The following is a 21,924-nucleotide window of genomic DNA, read 5'->3' on the forward strand; positions in this document are numbered from 1 at the left end:
CACATGCTAACATAAAACAAAGCCCACATACAGTCATTGAGAACAAAAAAATACAGATTGTAGAAAATAAAAAACAAAAATCACTTAGACATCAATTGGTGATTCATTTGTTCGAAAGATATTGGGGAGCTAGGAATTATTCATCATTCATATAGGCGGGCCATAGTGCTTTCTCCTATCCATTGCTTAACCTAAGTGGAAAATGGGCCTGGATCCTAAAGGGCCATCATAAAAAAAAACATTTTATAGCCCAATTATTGAAGACTATGTTACCGGTACAGTTCCTCCATTTTTTTCTCGAAGTGGTTTCTGCTCATTTATTTGCATCCGACTGGCCGTCCACATCGCCTTTGCTTTACTCTTTCTCAGTAGCTCCCATTTCTTCATGTTTTCTTGTTTTCCTCGCCATGTCAGAACTGAAAAGAAGGAGCTCTCAGGTCCCTGAGTGGTTTCCAGACATGTATGAGGCTAGTATCCTCCCCCACACTGCATCACCACTCCAATGATAAGCAAGGTCTTTGGATAGAAATTGTCTCTTTGAGTTTTAATAAGGCCGACAGTTGATGGGATCTACTTTTTTTTTGCTGCATAAATAATTCAAAACTACACTTTATCACGGAAATATGGTTACATTACTTAAAACTATGGCCCCGGTGATTGAAGAAAGTCATTTCCTTTTGAATAACTCAGCTTTTTTTTATGTCATTTTTGGTGTAATTGCATTTACTTTTCTAAAACATACCTTTTCTCTGCCTACCTTTCTCCCTCTCTTCTTTCTGACTTACAGAGGATGAGCTGCAGCTACCTGCTCTGCACTATCCTTCTCTTCGTGGCTGTATTGCTGGCTGTCACTGTAACTGGCACCATCCTTTTCATGAATCACTATCAGGCTCCACCCATGTCTGATGGCCTACCCCACATTTCTACCAACCAGGATGAAGCCAATGCCCTGGTCACTGTTGAGAGAGGCGATGGCTCTCGCATTAACATCTTCATTGACCCCAACTGTCCGGATTACAACAGTAACTTTATGCGACTGGAGGGTGTGCAGACCTCATTGCTCCACTCACTGACCGACCACGACTCCGACTTGAAGTCTGTGAAAGGACAGGATCGGGCTCTGCTTGTCAGTCTGGCTGAGGAGGTGGCCAAGCTGTCAGCCCACGCAGGTCAACTGAAAATGGACTATGAATCTCTACGCAGGGGGCAGAGCAGCCTCGGGCAAGACCTTAACACACTGCAAACGGAACAGGGACGCCTCATACAGGTGAGACGCATAAGCAGAGAAACATTCCTTATACCTCAGTGTGATGTAAAGATCAATATCTCTTTGATCACAGCTTTTAGTTGAAGTATAAATATATGAAACCATCCAGAGTAGTAGGCATCTTCAATTTTTTTGTACTTATTTTGGCACATAGAAGAGTAGAAAGGGTTTTATTTCTTAAGAAGAAAGGGAAATTCACGCAGTTTGTGGGAAAACTATCATTTTTTATTGTTTGTTTGGTTGTTGTTGTTGTTGTTTTCTTAATCAATGAACCAATTTGCAAACTGTATTTAAAGCAATGCTCCTAAACCCTTGGGCAACACCCAAGTCCTGACTTTAAGTACTGTACTGAGGTGTTCAAGGACTGGATTGTGACACACCTATCAATATGTATCGATTGTGACACCACCTTCAGGAGCGTGTGACAGCATTGGACTTTCTGGTGTTATTTAGTTACTACCTTTTCCCGACTAGAGAATCCAAACACCATCACTGACTAATCAAATGCCAAGTAGACTGTGTCAATTTCTTTTTAGACTGTTAAAGCCAAATAACAGCTAATTTGAAGTGCAAATAGGGCTCATGTTCCACTGGGTACAACTCGCTCACTGTAGTGTTTGAAGACGAGGTCACGGGGGGAGGAAAATGCCCATCATGGTTCAAGAAACAGCAAACACATTTGCACATTAATGCAGTAAAACAACATAATGTTTCCCAATGTGTAAGTCAGACTGAGCATTGGATGTAAACATAATTAGACACCTTTTAGTTTCGACTGTCCGCATTGATTTATTGATGATACATTTCCCAAATGTGCGTGGAGAATCTTCACACTACATGGTCTTTTAATTTTGGCCCATCAGGCTCAGTCTCTCTACTCTGCAGTAAATAGATTTCATAGCTGCCAGCCATATAGCTCAAACTACTGAATTCATTCTCCTTCTGCCAGTCCCCTTTCTTTTTCTTTTTTTCTTTCTTTTCTTTTTCTTTTTTTTGTTAAGCCAGACCTTTAAAGCTCACAGATTAACATTGTATAAAAATCACCCAGAAACTCCCTAGATGAGTCTGCTCTGGACCTGTTGGCTAAGAAAACATGGGTGCTGATTGAGCACACAAAGAGAACGAAAAACGGTCCATTGCCTTTGCTCCTGTTAATTTCTGGTGTGGGTGGCATCGTGCAGTGGGTACTGAGGCTAAGTGGAGGTGGTACTAGCAGCTTAGACACTCCAAGTGATTGATTTCCTCTTTGGAAGCAAGGCATGTGGTGCGCACATCCGCTGTTTCTGCCTGACACTGTGGTGTGACTATGTGATCTATGGGCCACCTGTGGCCAAGACGTCTGATTTATACGATGACACAGAGCTGACTGTGCCAGTGTTAGTAATGGCTCTGTGTGCACTGCAAGCCCCCTGAAGAACAGTTTTACCCAGCTACACAGGGAGAGGCCCTTGCACATCACCTGATGTACAGGGAAATGTGATTGCAGCGGGTTTAGGACCAATCTTTTTCGATCATTGAAAAACTGACATTCATTTTTCACAGTAAGTGCTTGCAGCCTCAAATAGAAAGGTAGGCCAAAGCCCCCGTATTTGCATCCAAATAAATCACTGTGATGGGAAAGGCTCGTGAAATATAGGGATATGGCAATGAGGCAATACATCCAGCTCATGGTCAGGTTTCAGCACGAGCAGAACACAGGCGGTACTTCTCGTTAGTTCAATTTTCTTTGCTTAATTTGAAAAATGTAGCTAAATTTGACAGGGTTTACTGTGCTGCAGTGTTACTCTAATCTAAAAACTTTAATTGGGAATTTAAGATTTAGAATTGTGAGCAATGACGTTTTGACCACCTGATAATGAATGCACATATCCATAACACTCTGTTCATTAGCCCATGTTCACATTTTAGATAACTGATTATTTAGATGTGCGTGCATAACAGGCTGCTAGCATAACACACCTGGAGCAAGAGCAGATAAACTACAAGCGAGGCAGTCGAAAACTCTGCAGTTCTGCCTCTGAACACTTTTGCTGGATGTTTTGACAGATTTCTCATGTTCCCACCTTTACAAGCAAAAGACCTGTTGCATTTGTGACAACACTGTCGGCATCGACTCTAGCAAAGTGCAACCGCACTTTTGAGCATTTCATTCTCTCCTCCATCTGCACAAAGCCCAGGATCTGTGTGGTATGTGCGAGACAGAGCTCCCCTCGCCCCTCATATGCAGGCTCTGAGAGAGATAAAGAGACAACTGTCCTCGGGATAGGGAACAGGGGAAATGCCTTGGATTAATGGCTTAATCAGTAACAGAGGAGGTCAGATAAAACGTGAAAGATAACTTTTATGTACCAATAGTAAATCTATTTTCTTAATTTTTTTCAGTATTGAAAATAATACAGATAACATTGGAGCTTACTGATACTTAAATCATTTTGCCCTGGAGCCTGTTTAATATCAGATTTCAGTACCCATTCCCATTTAGCATCATATTTGTGTTGCTGATCAAATACAGTTGTTAGGATAGAATGCCACTGTTTCTGTTGTTTTTAGGCACAAATAATCCTGGTATCCTGTTAAATTAACACTCTCTATTAATGTTACAGACAGGCAGGAATGATAATGTTAGCTGCCAAGGCTCCAATGTTAACATTATTTTTTTATTACTGAGCTGTAGCCTTTGACAGCTACCTTAATGATAAAAGACAGCTAATGTTACTGTCAGGCAATTGCGAATGGTGAAATGAGTAAAATTAACGTGTCTGGCAGTCAGGTTAACGTTAATGATAACTATTTAATACTTCAGTGTTGTTGAAATGGGAGCTTTACTGACCTCTCAGAATTCCTCATGAAGAGTAACTCAGTGTTATGAGCCTCAGCTACTTCAGCTGCTAGTGAGGGGAGGGGCTGTGCACCTCACTGCCCACAGTGGTGCTATGTGAAGTTGTCCGTTAGCTGGAGGAAGAGAAGACTATCATAAATTAGTATCTAAACTGGTCGTCCATTAGTATCTGAGAGGTGATTTTTCTTTGACAACCCAGTTGCTTACTTGTTCAGAGTACGGCAGTGAGTATTCATTTGGTAAATATTTAAGGGCCATGAACAGAACCCTGGTGGACTCCAGTTTGCTTCATTGCTGAAATTCACATATGCAGTGAGGTGATGCCTATAACTTCTAGCTACAGCTTCATTCAGACACATGTGATTTATTACTTTCATTGGTGTGGCCTCACCAGCCTCAATGCTATGATGTTATAAAAAGCCAGAATGAATACTGTCAGAAAGGTTACATTTCTATTTAGGCCTTTATTACACATACACATAAAGGTGTCACACCAAATTACTTATCTGTAGGTTTAAGCTTTACGTACTAAAACATATAACTATAGCGCTTAATATTCTTGCACCCTTTTCTCAAGTGCCAACTCGCTGATTTTGCCTTCTGTCATTTATATAACATAGCTGTAAGCTGTAACTGAAGATTACACTTCTGGTTACCGCAGGGACCAAAAGTCAAGCTAACTTTTTAGTTCTTATTGTAAATTACCCAAGTCCCAAAGCACTCCAGTCCAACACCCTCACACTACTGCAGTGTAGATCTTTATTTCCTATGAAGTGTTCTTACCGTCAGGGGTTGTCTCCATTAATCTTTTTTTTTGTATTAAGTTAGAACCTGTCAGCAGCGGTATGAATTACATTAAACATTTTTAATGTATTTTATTTTTAGATCTGCCCAGCAGTAGCAGCCCTGTTCATAAGCATAAGCTATGATGTACAAAGTAACCATAAAAACTGAAGGCTATGGCCCATTAACAGAACTCCAGCACCCACAAAATGAGCCTAAATATAATGTTTGGCACTATTTATGACTGCAGAAACTCAATGAGGAAAAAGCAACAAGGAAGAGTATGACTTGCTGATATCCTTGAACCACAGGTCACAGTTTAAACTGAATTATGTGCTTGTGAAATTTTAATGTTGTTGACAAGCAAAACTCACTATCTGTCACAATCTGGTTGTAGGAACTCAGGCGCAGAGCGGTTAGACATCTCCAAAAAACAGTTTATTTACAGCACCATTGCACAGTATATACAGTGAAGGGAATCCAAAACTCCAGGGAATCACAGGGTAGCTCTCTCACACTCGCTCACGTCTTTTCGCCCACACTCACACACGTTCACACGGCAGGGAGGTCACAGGTCCGGGGAGGAAGGTCTGAAGCAGAAGAGAAGGGAAGTCACAAACTAATCACGAATCTCAAATTACTAAGCACAAGTTCACAGGAGCTGCGAGAAACATTAACGTCAGTAGTACAATCATCCAGCGACGAGAGGATCTGTGTTCCAGCCTCAAATAGTGCTCCCGGTGATGACAGGTGATTGTTGTCAGGTGTGTGGGCCAAGGGCGGGAGCCCACAGTGAGCTCCGCCCAGGCAGAGAGGGAGAGAGAGAGAGAGAGAACCAAAACAGCACATGTAGCCTTGTGGGGCCGGCCGGGCAGGCACGGAGACCATGACACTATCTCTGATAATGATCAAAAAAAAAAAACAATGAGGAAAAAGCAACAAGGAAGAGTATGACTTGCTGATATCCTTGAACCACAGGTCACAGTTTAAACTGAATTATGTGCCTGTGGAATTTTAATGTTGTTGACAAGCAAAACTCACTATCTCTGATAAGGATCTCGGGCCAAACCACTGCTAGTGTAGAAAACCGTATTGCTCAAGATGTTCATTAAAGTTGATGCAAGTACTGTAAATAGCTGAGGAGTTTAATATTTTCTGCCAGAAATAAGATTTAAAGAGCTTGAAAACCTAAAGCCTCAGTCACAATCAGTAAAACAAAGACTAGTAATTGGTTGGTTATTGATTGCGGAAGGCTGCCAGCTGTCGTTGGATCAAATCAGCTACAAAGAAGGCGCCATACTAAAATCCTCCTTGTGATTTGGTCTCTCACAAATTGCATAGATGACACTTAACTTCTCGTAAACATGCGTTAACTAACAACTGAGCTGTAGTGAAATTTGAAAATAAAAAAACATAACTTAAACTGGAAATACAAACTGTTTTCTTTCATACTAAAAGTTTTTCTTTTCCTCCTGAAGCCAAGACGTTTCATAAAGGAGCAACTTTTACTTTGAAGGCGAAATGGCCTACATTTCCTGCGTCACACTCTTTATAGTTTCACAACTGCTTAGCAAGTAGGTGTGCATATGCATCTTTGCATCCAGTTTCACTGAGCTACAGCACTACAGCAAGCAACCGGTTGGGGAATACACATTTTCCTAGCAAAAGTTGGTTTCCAGGGGGTCGCTGACTGGTCTCTAAGCCTGTGTGACTGGGGTTATATTATTTTTTTTTTGCCTATAATAGATTACAGTTACCAACCAGTTTCTTGGCCTGTGTGACTATGCTCTATTAACAGTAGGTATTGATGACTTCATAAAAAAATCAATTGCAATTAACAGTTTAAAAGGAATAAGGAAAATGTATGTTTTAAGAAATAATTGAAACAATACAAATGCTAAGATAACCTTTATTAGTCCCACACGTGGGCAATTTGTTAATATACCATATTAAGCTTTTAAAAATATCCAAAATACAGGCAGTAACAATAGGTCATTTGCCTCTAACATGAATGGGATCATTTAATTCAGTGGATTAAAATTAGAACTGATGACTGTTTTTGTTAAATATAATATTTTGTAACAAAACACAAGACATCATGTATTTCAAGGACTGTGGAAAACAACTCTGAGACAGAAATGAAATGCAGTACTTATTTATGCATGTGTGGGCCTATTTCTCAAGTGAGACTTAGGACAAATATAGCAGAGAAATGTTGAAGAGCCATTGCACGTCTTTATTTCATTAACAGTGATTTAATGGCATAGCTGGGCTCTTTGCACTCCACCCCGACAGCAAGCTACATATAGAAAAAATCAAAATCCTTATCAGATATTACTCATATTTGATATGAAAACATCCTGTTTATGTATGATGGCTCTCTCAATCATCAGGGTAATCTTTTATTCATCGTTTCTTTGCTTCAGAGGCCTCATATATCTAGAATTGCTGACTGTTTAATTAAATGGATACAGGATAGGAAGAGGTCGGCCTAATATTTATGAAAGACTTTAATACAGCGAATTAAGTCAAGCCCTTGTTGATGGTCAATTTAAGCACTGCTGAATTGGTTTCACATAAGATGTTGGCATATCTGTGAAAAGTATATGTAACTTTTTTCCCCTTAAATCACAAAATGATTATTTTAAAACTGCATTTTGTGTTTACATTGGTTATCTTTGTCTAATATTGAAAGTTGTTTAATGATCTGAAATATGTAAGTGTGACAGAGATGCAAAAAAAAAAAAAACAATCAGGAAAGGGGACAAGTACATTTTCACACCGTAAACTCACAGCCCTGTTAACTAAAGATATGTAGTAAGTACACATGTACAATATTATACGCAAGATTACATTAATTTACTTACGCATAAACTTTTAATTGAACATTTGCACACATCATATGCTAACACACTTATTTGCCACACTATAGTATTTTGACAGCCCAAGTGGTAGATTGTGAATGCCAGACAATTCACAGACAAGGTATCAACATAAATTACAGCTGACAATGATTATGCGTCTTAGATGTGTTACAGTAAGTTTGAGGTGTTTCCTTTTTCATTGGAAATACCATTTGTATACTCCCCCGGTTGCAAATGAACTGTCACTGATTACGCCCCTTGAGCGCAAAACAAAATCTTAATGTTTTCCTTTTGCATTTTAGACCTGTTTGAAATTATATCTGAGGTTCGGAATAGACAGATATGGCTGAGAGTTTAAATTATTTCCAATTTGCAAAAGGAGAAGAGGGTGACTTTGTGAAGTGAAGATGTCATATTATGCAGATGGTGACTAAATGACATTTTGTAATTGCCCTTTCTAGCCTTGCTGTGCCTCTCTGTTCTGTGATTCGGCACCCCAGGGATGAGAACGGACTCTTTATTGTGTTTTCCCACAAACGTTTCAGCAGGTCAGCAGTTAAGTTTGCAGTTTTAAGAAACAAAGCATCAGATGAGAGTGGATTTTATCGATGGTGAGAAGCAAAGAAGCTGATTTTGAGTGCGAGTGCACTGCACATTATCGTCTGAATTGTGTTAAGCTCTAAATGGGAACACTTACTAACAATTTGACTTTAACCTTGACTCATGAAACAAGGCTCCATGTGTTGAGTGCTGTGGTGTAACTGATTTTGTAAGACTGTGCAAAGGCTGCCTAATGAGAGGTAATTACTTCATGATCCTAATTGATGTGTCAGTCAAGGCTTAGCATTAAGACCACAGACAATCCTCTGTTTTTGGTACGTACAAACAAACACATTTAACTTTTAAAGACAACACCACTAACAATGTTAAATGTGCACAAAAACAACATTTACAGGGTAACTCAAATCTTTGATAATGTCCCTACCGTTCTCATTTTTAAAAATGAATTTTTCTGACCACACAATGGGTTTGTCGTCAAACAATCAAGATGTGCTTGAAGTGCAGACTTACAGGTTTAATTCAAGGGGTTTAACAAAAGTATTCCATTAAACTTTTACATGTTACTGACATTTTTATATGTAATCCCTCATTTTTAGAGGTTCTAAAGTAACTAGCCCTCCTTTACAAAAGTAAAGAATTGCTTTGCTTGAACCCACTGACATCACCAAATGCTGTGTTTCCTCTGTTGAGATGAACTGCAGCCACTTTCCATTGCTGTGTGTTTGTAGGTCTCTTTGAACTGAACTGAAAAGCATGAGCCATTGGTTTAAGATCAGGTGACTGGCTTGCTTACTGAAGAATATCTCATTTCTTTGCCTTGAGAAACTCTTGGGGTTGCTTTTGCAATATGCTTTGGGTCATTAACCATTTGCATTGTGAAGCACTGCCTGATCAGTTTTGCAGCATTTGACTGAGCATAGCCCAGTAAACCTTTGACTTTATTCTGCTATTTCTAGAAGCAGTTTCATCATGAATATATTCTAGTCACAGGTTCAATTGGCAACCATACATTTGCATGCTATAAGATTGCCTTCACACCATGTTTGACAGATGATATGGTATGCTTCGCATCATTAGATTCTCTTTCCATCCCTATGGGTTCTGCTTCCCATCATTCTGATACAAGTTTTATTCATCCAAAGACTACACACACTCTTTTAAACATATTCTGGCCATGTCCAAGCCGACCTTCTTGACTTGAATATCATAAAAGGGTTATTCTTAACCAAAGAAACAATTCTGTGACCATGAAATAACGACCTCTCAAGCCTTTTAAGAATTTGGCTATTTAGCTGTATCTCTGAATTTTTCACCCTAATGGCCTAACTTCCCTCCCTGTGGTCTCTTTGGACCTCATATTGTACCAGTCACCAGTCACCACATCAAGTTCAAAGCTTTTAATTAATTCTAGCTCTTAATATATAAAGTCTTTGTCTGTCCAGACACTCCTTCTAGACAATCAATAGGTGACCAACCAAACTTGCCACACAGGTTCATCTTAGGCCTCTGAAGGTTTTTGTCTACATCAGGTATTATGATACCATCATGCTGCAACTGCTTAGCAGCCAGCTAAAATCACGAATTTTTCAACACTTTATAAAATATAAAAAGGGTCACATCATATCAGTTTTACAGCCAACAGTGCAAACAGGCCCAGCAGTACTGTAGCATGGGCATGTACTAGTCTGTTTAATTTGGCATAGGATCATGAGGGACAGACCTTACTTTGCTATGAATCTCCTTGTCAGTAAATTCACCAATTGCTTTTCAGCCCCTTTAAAATTGAGGACTGGTATACTTGTAAAACCCCTTAAATTAAAGCTGAAAGTCTGCACGTCGATTGCATCTTGACATTTGATTTCAAATCCACTCCAGTGGTGAACAGAGGCAAAATTACAAGCTGCATCACTGTCGGAGTGAGTACGGACCTGTCCATGCACTTGCAGTTGTACACATCAAACTGTCTTTCTTGTATCTAGTCTAGGTGTAGAGTAAGTGATGCCTGTATGGAAGGCATGCGTCTTCTTTTTTTATTCTTTTTTTTTTATTTTCTTTTTTGCTTTTAAATTAAACACAGCATGCTTATACAGATTGAACTGAGGACAATTACTACATTTAGCATTAGTGAACTTATAAGCATGGAAAAAAAGAAGGAAAAAAAGGAGAAAAAAGAGGAGGGAAAAAATTATAGCAATATTAACTAAATAAAGAGTAAAATAAAATAAGAAAAAATTCACGCGGGGTGTGAGGCATAAATTATGATCAGTTAATTTTTAAGAATTCTAGAAATGGCTGCCAAATCATACAAAAACTCGCCAGTTTCCCCTTTCTATCAAATCTTATCTGTTCACCCTGGCCACAGACACCATCTCATTAAGCCACCTTTTAAAACACGGGGCCGAAGAAGACCGCCACTGTAAAAGCATACGTTTCTTTGCCACCAGCATACCCATTGTAATTATCTGTTTTTGTGAAAAGGAAAAGGATTCGATTGATGCAAATGATCCAAGTATAGCCAGTGTACCATCAAGTGGTACTTTTTTCCTAAATTGGTTTGGAAACCACGTAAGAATTTGGCTCCAAAAAGCTTTCAAGACAGGGCAATGCCAAAATAGATGTGCAAGGGAACCTTCACCGATATTACAGCTATCACATAAGTGGGATACAGAATTTTTAGTTTAAGTTTAGAAAAATGTAATCTGTGAATGACTTTAAACTGGATTAATTTATATCTGGCGTTTATTGAGCCTTTCTGAATATTGGACAAACAGTTTGACCATTGGTCCTCAGACAGAGGAACACAGAGGTCTTCAGCCCATGTACTCTTAATTCGATCAGTGTCAACTGGCATTGCAAAGCACTTGACAAACTGAGATATCAGATGTTTAAAATCTGCTTTCCTTATATCAAAGTAAGTATGACTTAGTGGCTTCAGCGGAAAGTCTAAAAAGTTTCGTTGAACAAAAGGCATGCGTCCTCTAGCACTGACATGGAGGCATGCATGTAAATGTGTCTTTTTGTTTGCAACTTTGTGTTGTGTTTGTGCGTGAGTTAAACCCCCAGTGTCACCGTGATATTATTTCATTTTAGGTTGCTGTGCCTCAGAGGTGTGTCGCATGGTTATTGAGGGCAGGGAATGGCCACTGGGGTTTCTAGCTAATGCAGTTTTAGGACCCAAATATAGCTGCACAGACATACGTTTGATAGAAGATTCTGAATCCCCTATACATGTCTTTGAACACTGCAGGTCTCGGTGTGTGTTTGTGGGTGTGCATGCATGCATTTGGGTACAGGTAAGATGAAAGAGAGGGAATGAGATGACGATTGTGTCCGTGTACAAATAACAGCAAGACTATTTCGCCGGTCTGCGCAATATAGTGTGCAGTGTTCTCATATGAAGCTTAAGTCCTGGCTGTGCATACACGTTGGCCAACTAGGGCAATGTGTGAAAACAACCTTTCTGCAATGAAAAGCACATTAAGGGCTGCAGGTAAGGATGTGGCCGTGGCAGATCAGAGAGGTTACACTGATCTTTGCAAGTCCTAGCATACACATCCATCAGCAGCCTTCCCACAGGGCTCTTTGTGTTTCACAGCATAGTTGATTGCTTGGACGCATTACCTCCAGATATTCTGAGTCCAAACCGGAAAAGAGCCAACATGAACGTGGTAAAATAGATCGAGTCTTGCATTTAATATATGAATCCCAATTATAGAAATTGGACTGCTATATATATTCAACCATAACATCTAGATCATCCTTGAGCAAACTAAGGAGAAATTTCTGCATATGTAACTTTGATTTTACCTTGGAAAAGTTCAGAGAATATAACATTTTATTTTGGGTTTATGAAGCCACATAGGTGGGTAATTATAAATGCATCTTTCAAAGCTAGACTCTTCAGTCCACTTTGGTAGTGATGAAATTCATACATTTTCCTTATGTAGCTGTATCTATAGTTGTACTGGCAAATATAAAGGGATTAAAGGGAATGGCATTATTTCATTTGAGGATAAATTATGTTACTGCACTTGGACTCTGCACCTGGTTAGCTCCTGCCTTCCAGATAGTGTGTAGTATGTGTATTGTTTTCACATGGTATTTGAATCCAGTGCAGAAACCACTGACAGTGCACACTTTCCTGAAGAGGGGTTTGTTATGCTGCCAGAGTGTAAATGCATTTCTGTCAGGAAACAGTCTAAGTAGCATTGTTATTCCATATGCATTAATTCATATTTGGTGGTATGGCTCTGTTCTGGGACTCCCCAGCTGTTCTATTTGCATTTGTAGAAAGATTAAGTATGAGAGAGCACACACCTCCTCCCCTTCCATTTATGGATATGAAAAGCGGGAGGCAAAGATAGATTAAAGACACTGAGCATGAAGGTGGGATTGCAAAGGGGCTTGCCCGTATGCAGGTTGATGAGGCTTAAATAGCATTAATCATTTTATATTTACCACATCAGCTAATGTTGGCTGGCACTGACATCAGCTGATCTGCAGGGATTGCTGGCTGAGCTCAACTCTGCAGCTTGCCAGAACTAATGTTATGCTCAATTGATTGTTTATAACCGAATAAATTCCAGCCCTTAAGAGGGTCCAAAACAGATTTCTTTTATAAAAACTTCAAGAACCACATTTTACTTTAAGACTCACATTCAGTTTTACTATGCATATCTAAACAGTAATGTGTATGACATGTTCAAAAAGGTAGAAGAAGCCTGACTCTCTACGAGGTAGTAAAAAACCCTCGGAAAGCTTTGGGAAATGGTCTGAAGCAATGTGCAGAGTAGACAGTTTAAAAATGTTCAAAGTAAATAGAGACGACTGGCTTGTGTGCATTTGCATTGTAATTACGAGTGTAACGCAACATATATTTAAGTGTTTTTCTCTGTCATTCCCTGTTTGTGTGTTGCAGCTGCTGTCAGACAGCCAGATCAACATGGTGAAGGTAGTGAACTCGGTTAGTGATGCTCTTAATGCCATGCAGAAGGAGAATGTGGGTCTGAAGGCTCGTGTCAAGGCTGACTTACAAAGGGCACCAGTCCGAGGTGCCCGCTTCAAGGGCTGCTCCAACGGTAAGAGAAATGAAGCATGGTTGGACTTTATGTATCTGTCCTGTGGGCTTGGATTCTTATATGTAAGGTTTTCTTTTTCTTATATTCCGTTTTTACCTTTGTCTCTGTATATGTAATGTATACATCGACACATTTGACCTTTTCCAACTCTATTCTGCTCCCCGTCACGATCAGTCCTTCTCTTCTTCCATCTCCACCATTCATCAATATTTTATTCCACAGACGTGCATCTACCATCGGTCTTCCCACATATTTATTCAATCCAGCATCTCCTCGTGATATCAATATGTTTCTCTGAGCTACATCTCATCCACCTCATCCACATTATCCACTGGCCTTGGTAGAGATGTGGATTTTTTTTCTCGCTCTCAGCATGAGAGATGACTTGCATGGCCACCGGGCTGTGTTGCTGAAAGGCAGAGAAGGGCCTGAGGCATCATCCCATTGGAAGGCTTTCAACCAGGCATAGTACACCCAGTGGCATCCCCCTGTTGGATTTGGCTGTCTTAGGTAGCCAAGGTCACAGATTGAAAGCTGCCCGTGTATAGCGGGTACGATACCAGAATAAAAGAGCAACAATTTCTGTCTTAGAGGTACAATTTGAGAAGGTGCAGGTGTTTACATAAATCTGTAGACCTAAAGAAGTAGGCATCGTCTAGGAATTGCATAACAAAGGGATATTTTGAAGCTCAAGCTTTGCTTATGCTCTAGAATGCTTTATAAAAAGTTATGACTAATATTTAGTATATTTAATATATACTTTAATATTAATATATTGCAGGCTTGTGACATCATCACCCTAACTGTTGCAGCTGAGTAAGTTCTCCTTGATGCTGATGATGGGTTTCTAAATTAAATCCAAGGACAATATTTATTTATTTTTACAAATATAACATATATACTGTTATATTTTAGGTAAGTGGGTCAACGATGTTCAGAATTTTTATATTTAATGTATCACATCTTACAAATGTATCTATAATACATTTAATATAAATACTAATACTTAAGAGCTATAATCAATTTGATCTGGAATCCATTTAAGCGTCACTGTTAATTGAAAAGCAGGTCTTTAGGTTGAATAACACTATTAGAAACATTGTATATTCTTTAAAATTGAATCTGTGACAAAATTCTTAGTCAAAACTCAGAAACTCCCAGTCAACTCAAGGTTCAGTTCAGAGGACGCCCCGCTAAGGCTCTGTCCATGGTGCTGAAGGTTTTAACCAGTGTGCCAGTATATTGTTTCATGATGATGGCAAGACTTGTCATCCAACAATATGTAATACACTTCAGTTTGGCTTTAATTTACTGTCTCCTGGCTATATATTAATGGCAACAACATCCGAGACAAAAACATTAAATTCCCCTATTCAGTCAGGAAATCATTAGTCAATTTATGAGCCGCATTGTCATAGTCCGGGTGTGTGCTAGTGTGTCTCTCTCCGAGCCGGCATCTCCACCCCTGGGAGGGGCCTCTGTGTTCTGCTGATTGCTCGCACCTGTGGGTAATGAAGCCGGGGACTCATAAGGCCAGCGCCCTCTCTTCGCCAGATTCTCAGCTAACCCTACCACGCACCAAGTTGCCAGACACAAATCTCCGCCGAAGAGCTCCAATCCGGACGCTGGACCTCCTGACAGTCTCACGGGCTGTTCACCCGACTCACCTGCCTGCCTCCCTGCCTCAACGCCAGGAATTTCAGACCACTCACCCGGACAACTCACCCCTTCATGCCACTACAGACCACCCACGGCAAGTACGCAGTACTAAGGAAGATTCAGAACGAATAGCTTGCCCGTATCTCTCCTGAACCATACCTGAACATCTGTACCCAGCCCCGGACTCAGTTTGACTCTCCCTCCAGCCCAATCCCCGGAACAGCTGTTTCCACTGACCAACGACCAGATTGCTTACTTAGCCCAGGCTGCTTAAAACCCTTTTGCTTTAATTGTGGCATTTAGCACTTGTTAAACTCACATTCCAGTTTCCTGATTGTGAACACTTACTGAGAAAATAAAATGTTGTCACTGAAACTACTTAAGTACTGTTCGGCGCCCAGCATTTGAGTCCTTTCCCTTTTGAGGCAGCCTTGGCCATAACACGCATAGATTTCCCCCCACTCAGTTTGAAGGGAAAATACTTTCAAACTCTAAAGAGTCAAAGAGAGAGAGTCAAAATAAGACCCACAAGGTGCTATTTATTAGATAACTGAAGATTTCCATCATATTACATTGTACATGTATTTGTGTTACTGTGATTATGCCTGTTCAAATTAAGGAGTCATCATGTACAAGGTATATGTTTTTCCTAATTCCATTTCTGGTTTACATCCAGTACGGGGTTGTAGTGATGATTACATCAGCCCTGTTGTGCCTGCTGGAGTAGCTCGCAGGCTGCTGCCTCTCTCCAGTTTTCTTACGGTGGAGCCTAAAAACAGGTGTTGAGTTCAGTCAAATGTCTGTCACGCGTTATCGCTCATTATTAATATTTTTCCACATGAGTAATTTCACCACTTTGTAGAAAATGTACCAATGCAAGATTTTTTTTCTTTTTTGCTAAAAGAAAAGTTTAAAGCCATTTTAAAATGTGCATACATTTTTATGTTGGAAAAAAACATCTTGTGTGTTGGGACTCACATGCTTTTTGGAAGAAAGAAGAATACAGTCTGCAGATATGCTTCATGCCTGAATGTACTATTCTTTGTCCCACTGATATAAGAGAATACAGGAGAATTATTTAATTTATTTATTACTCCTGTTTACTTCATCTATTATTTAGGATGAGCGTTCCAGAGAAATTCTGGTGTGTGTATTTCAAACAAATCAATTCTTACAATCTTTCCCATAACATAATATATGTTAGATCCTGTTTTAAAAAAAGCAGAAAAATGACCAACTCTTGTCTTAAAATTGGAATAACTAACCTAGCGTACCATAACGCATAACTGTCATTGCCTGTAAGGGTGTAGGCAATGACAGTTCGACATTAAAGCATCTTAAGCAAAAAACCTCTTTTTAATAGCGCCTAGGTATAGAGTATAAATGCAGAGTATAGATAATTAAAATACATGCTTAGAAATCCTATGGCACTGGTTTAGTTCACAGGTTGAGCAGGCAGCTGGGAAGCTAAACTGTAGAATCTCGGGTTTAACGCTGACATGAAGCCTTGTGTTACATTTCTTTCCCCATCCACTCACTCACCATCTCTCTCTACCTGCTTTCCTGTCTGTAACTGCACTGTCTAATAATGGCAAAATCAAAAATAATTAAAAATAAAACCGCCTGCCATTTACTCTATATTAAGAATTTTACAGGAGTGGAAAGACCTAAAAGAACGTCTGTCTGTTATTTGCTTTTTAATTTATTGCGATGTGAAATGTTTGTGTATTTTTCAAGTTAAACACACACGTAGTGCTTCACAGAAACCTGTTTTAATGGTGGTTAACTTGTAGCTATACAAATGTCAAGCAGTTCAGGGAATGGAATAAACAGATCTCGAGATTCATTTGGCTTAACAAAAGACCAAGGGTAAAGTTTTCTACTTTGCAGTTGCCGAAGGAGGAAGGGGGCTTGGCTCTACCTTCATTAAGGGATTACTACTTGTCTGCTCAGCTGAGGTCTTTGGTGTGTTGGTGTAACCAATCCTTTTGTGCAAGGTGGAAGACGATTGAGATGTCTCTCTCGGACACACCGATCCAGTCTAGACTTGGTCACGCAGCTTCTGAGTTGGACAATATCTTGACAACCAGCCAATGGGTCAATTTTACATTAAAAATATGGAGGGGAGTGGTCAAGCAAGCACAACTTCAGGAAGAGATAAAACTTCTGAGGTGGCCAGCGTACGACCCTGATTTTTTTACCTGCCTCCCACGACAGTAGATTTAGACAATGGGTATGGCATGGAATTACTGCTGTGTGTTCAGTTATTGTAAAATCTAAAATTATGGCCTTTGATACCTTATGCAAGACTTACGGCCTTGAGAAACAAGACTTTTTCCGATAATTGCAATTCCGTGACTATATTGGCAAAAGAATAAACAGCTGTGTCCCTGGAGACTTCTCGATTGTTAACATCTTCATTGACGCTTATGACTCCGGGAGTAGCAAAGCCCTGATAAGTAAACTGTACAAATGTATGATTAAGCTCAAAAGGGACTCAACAACTTACATAAGACAGAAATGGGAAAAAGAAATGGACATTGAGATTACAGAAGATGGGTGGACACGGATTTGGGAAACACAGTTTACCACACCTAACTCCAACATGTGGCGGGACTTTTGTTGGAAGAACATTATACGCTTTTTCATAACACCTAAACAAAAGTCTAAATTCAGTGCTACACCTGCGCTTTGTTGGAGAAACTGTGGGGAAGTCATGGCAGATCATGGACACATATTCTGGTCCTGCCCATCCATACGACCCTTCTGGATGGAAGTTGCAAAAATAATCACAAAGGTACTGGGATTCAATGTGACTTGTACATTCGCATCATTGTATCTGGGATATTTTGCAGAAGATTTAGTTACAGACGATGTTTATCTCCTGAGAATTTTCTTGGCATCTGCAAAAAAGGCTATAACAAAACGCTGGCTTTGTAAAGACCCTCCCACTATAATACTTTTTACCTCTATAGTGGGAGACATCAAATTGATGGAATGTATGAGGATGATATATGTATGCTAACGGATGGACCAGCTTCAGGGTTCAGCACCCTGGACAGAGCTTCACATACTGAACCGACAAGATTCTTTGAAAGGATGTTTAAGCTTGAGGCTCCATTTTTCCGTGCTTTTTATGTCACTTTAAACAGGCATTAGTCTTTGTTTTCCTTTTAAATATGTGCCTATTTGGTGACAAGGAAGAAAATGAAAGAAAAGAAAAACCTCTTTGTATGTGACCTCTTTCAGATGGTGGCACATCTTGGTATTTGATGCAGTATAGTATTTTATTCACACCGAGGAAGTTTTTCAGCCTACGCTGTCATCTAAATATGTAATCTGGTGAACCGTAGTCTCAAATGAATGTACATACTGATACTGCAGTTGATGAGCGCGGCATCTTTCACCAACTTAATACCAGTAGTCATCGCACTGCAGCAGAAATGATCTACAGTTGCTAATTTCAGACTTGCTGTGCATAATTTGAAAGCATGACATATTAGGAACTTTATTAATTAAGACTGGTGTTTAGCATTTTTCTAAATGTCACTCTACAGAGGCAGACTCCATGCTCTGCAGACTAATCACCTAGAGCAGTGTGCAAGACGACTTCTGATATTTTTACAAACAGGACAAATTTTCAAAAGAAAAAAAAGTGCAGGATTTTAATTGTGGGAAGTTGAAATTTAGTGAAACTTTAGTTCCAAGTTCTTTTCTGTTAAAAAACAATAAAACCACATCTTTAAAAGTTACTAACTTATTAAATTTTGGTTGGTAAAAGATGGTCCAGGTGGTTATTGTAGAGTGGTAACTGATGTGTGTCTTTGTAGAAACAAAACATTGTGTAGTGTATTTACCAAGATTATTTGCTTCACTCCTGCTTCTGCTTCACTCAGTATTTAGTTTTGTTTTCACTTGCTGTTTACTTTCACCTCCACTTACTGTTTGGTTTAGCATCATAATCTCCAGAGGGGTGATGAAAGTTCGAGATTACCAAGGATATGTTTTCTTTATCCTGGCTTCACTAACCCTAATATATTTTATCAGGCTAAGCAGGTACACACAGGCAGTTATCAAGCCCTTGTTTGTCAGTCCAAAAATGGAGCTCATTCAAATGAAAGAGGTAGTCTTGGCAGCATATAACCAGTCCCAAACTACAATACTACAATATGACAATAAAACAAAGCAGTGTATTAACAGTGCTGTGTGAACGTTCATGTGCATTTAGCACTTTAGTTCGTAAGACTGGAAAAAGCACTGCTATATTAATAAAGTCTTACTTATTAGTACCAAGGAAAGCCAGCCAAATTGCAGGCTGTGTAAGTTAATAGACTTATCAGTACTGCAGCTCTGTTATTAAGACACAGGGGAATCTGACAGATTACAATTACGTATTCCATTAAATTAATGTTTAGATGTATGTAAGACAGTTGTAACATTATTCTTTCAGCTACAGCCCCAGTGGTGTTTAAAGGTCTGAGAGCAAGTGAAAAATAAATAAATAAATAAAACATAATTTAAACATAAGCTTAGACCGCCTTCCAGTTTGGCATAAGTTGAAATAGGTATTGAAATAGGATCATATGATAACAACAAAAATGTTTGAAAATTACTAACAGCAACCAGAGAAAAAGCAGGGTAAAGTTGTTGATCAGAATCTGTATTTCTTACTGATTTCCTAAGACTGAGCTCTTATATGCAGTTTAGGTCTGCAACATAAATTATGGCAATGTTGCCTGATACAAATCCTGCTTCATAGCACAGGTCTCTGCTGAAGTTTCACAAGATCAAGGTTAATGTTTACATTTGGAAAAATTGAGAATAAACATAAATTTAACTTTGGCATTTATTACAATTTTATTGTTAGGAATAAAATAATTATTCATTAAAGTTGCATTAACTGTAAATTTACCATCTAATAATAATGGTTATCATAATAGTAATGCTAGCCAGACAATTTCGCAAGGTGTGTCCATAATAGAGATGGACCGATCCGATATTACATATCGGTATCGGTCCGATACTGACCTAAATTACTGGATCGGATATCGGAGAGAAATAAAAAAAAATGTAATCCGATCCATTAAATATCAAAAAAGCACCTCACACAATTTGCGACAAGGCGTAACTCGGCTCATAACCGTAGCACGTCGGAGCAGTGTGGTCACGTGATAGAGCGGCTGTGTGTATTTGTAGCCTGCTAGCAAGCATTTCATCTCCGAGGAAGTTATCTCAGAGAGAAGTAAAGCAAGTGTGTAAGTTCATCTCTGAATGTTTGTAAAGCATTCCCGCGTTAAGCTTACCAACCGATATATAGAGCAACTGCCTCTCTCTCTCTCCCTCACCTTCCTGCTGCTACTTCAATCGTGAAACTGCTTAATGATCAGCTGATCGGCTTTTCCGTCGCCAGTCCGTCTCTCTTCTTTGTTTTTGGCTCACTTTGCACCAGAAAGAGGAAACCAGCGCCTGAACAACAGCAGCACTATTAAGCTTGATAAGCTGTTGTTAGAATTTATTTAATATTACTTTAATATGACCAGAATCCTTTTTCTACGCAGCTGACAGCTGGTAACTGTGCAGGGGCGGATCTAGCAAAGTTAAGCCAGGGGGGCCGATAGGGCATTAACAGGGTCAAGGGGGCACAAAGACATACTTTTCTTTCTTATTCTCATTTAAAATATCTAGCTTTTAATTATTTAATAATTATCTGAATCTTACACCCAAAGTTTTAATCTGATGTAAAATGTATAGGAGTCCATTACTGTATATAGTAACTGTTAAGTCTAATATACCCTAGTAAGCTGTATGTATTACTTTTTCCTTTGGGAAAATACCATCTGTGAATTCTGCGATTCTGTTGAAGAAAGATGTTGAATCTATTTAATTATTCTTGAAAAATAAATTTTTTCTGTGATTTTTTTTCACCCTGCATCAAATTAAAGTTGATTACATTGATTAAGCATCACGAGGAAGAGGGTGGTTCCCTATTTTCTTTTGCTGGGAGTTTGCAACCCTATTAGTTAGGTTGCTTAATATTTCTGCTAAGTACTCTTTAAAATATCAGAGTAGGGAGGATGGAGTAGGTTTAAGTTTATTAGATTGATCAGTGTTGCTAAACTATGAAATATTTTGGGTGCAGGGTGTTTTGTTTTGTTTTTTACATACAGGTATAACAGAATAGCTTTAGTGTTGTTGTTTTTTAACTTGAGTATGAACTTATACAAAAAGCAGCAAGATATTAAAAAAACAGTTTTATTGATTAAAAAACACACTATATCGGATTCATATCGGTATCGGCAGATATCCAAATTTATGATATCGGTATCGGTATCGGACATAAAAAAGTGGTATCGTGCCATCTCTAGTCCATAAACTGTACGTGCGTATTGCTAAGTCATACACAAAAGAAGGAGCAAGAAATGTTTGGAATTAGTTTTTTTGTATAGCAGCTGCAGAGCAAATTAGATTATTTATTGTCAATTAATTATTAATTTTTAAACTGGTGTCATTAAAAATGTTGTTGTTGTTGTTTTTTTCAAATTTGGGATAAATGCAGTATAGCTTTTCTGATCTTATCCCATAACTTCATTAAAATTTTTTACAAGAGGTACCAGCACAACAAAAAAAAACTAATTTCCAACTGAATCCATCCTTTTATACAAGCTCACTGCAACATGTTAAAAAGCAAAGAGAAATGCAGAGGATACAGGATCTTTTTGAGCAAGGAGGTAATTTAAAAAAAAAAAAAAGACATGATTGCTCTTCGCTTTTTAACATGTTGCAGACCATGTTCATGGTAGGCTCCTGTTTCCCCCTTATTATTTGATCTATTTCTTGAAGAGGAAGAGGGACGCACATGTGACCGGTCATTGT

The 21,924-nt window shown here is 39.0% G+C and overlaps 1 protein-coding gene across 2 annotated transcripts in view; it reads left to right on the forward strand.

The window, feature by feature from the left end:
- The window catches only part of fibcd1b (fibrinogen C domain containing 1b), a 120,432-nt gene that overhangs the window by 35,306 nt on the left and 63,202 nt on the right, over positions 1-21,924 (forward strand). For both annotated transcript variants that reach the window (XM_006796810.2, XM_006796811.2), the window contains 2 exons: positions 788-1,267; positions 13,233-13,392. In XM_006796810.2, coding sequence (XP_006796873.1) covers positions 788-1,267; positions 13,233-13,392 — 640 coding nt within the window. The remainder of the gene's footprint in view (positions 1-787; positions 1,268-13,232; positions 13,393-21,924) is intronic.

This window comes from Neolamprologus brichardi, chromosome 7 (genome assembly GCF_056152115.1).
Source record: "Neolamprologus brichardi isolate AB-2024 chromosome 7, ASM5615211v1, whole genome shotgun sequence".
In the NCBI taxonomy this organism is placed as follows: Eukaryota; Metazoa; Chordata; class Actinopteri; order Cichliformes; family Cichlidae; genus Neolamprologus; species Neolamprologus brichardi.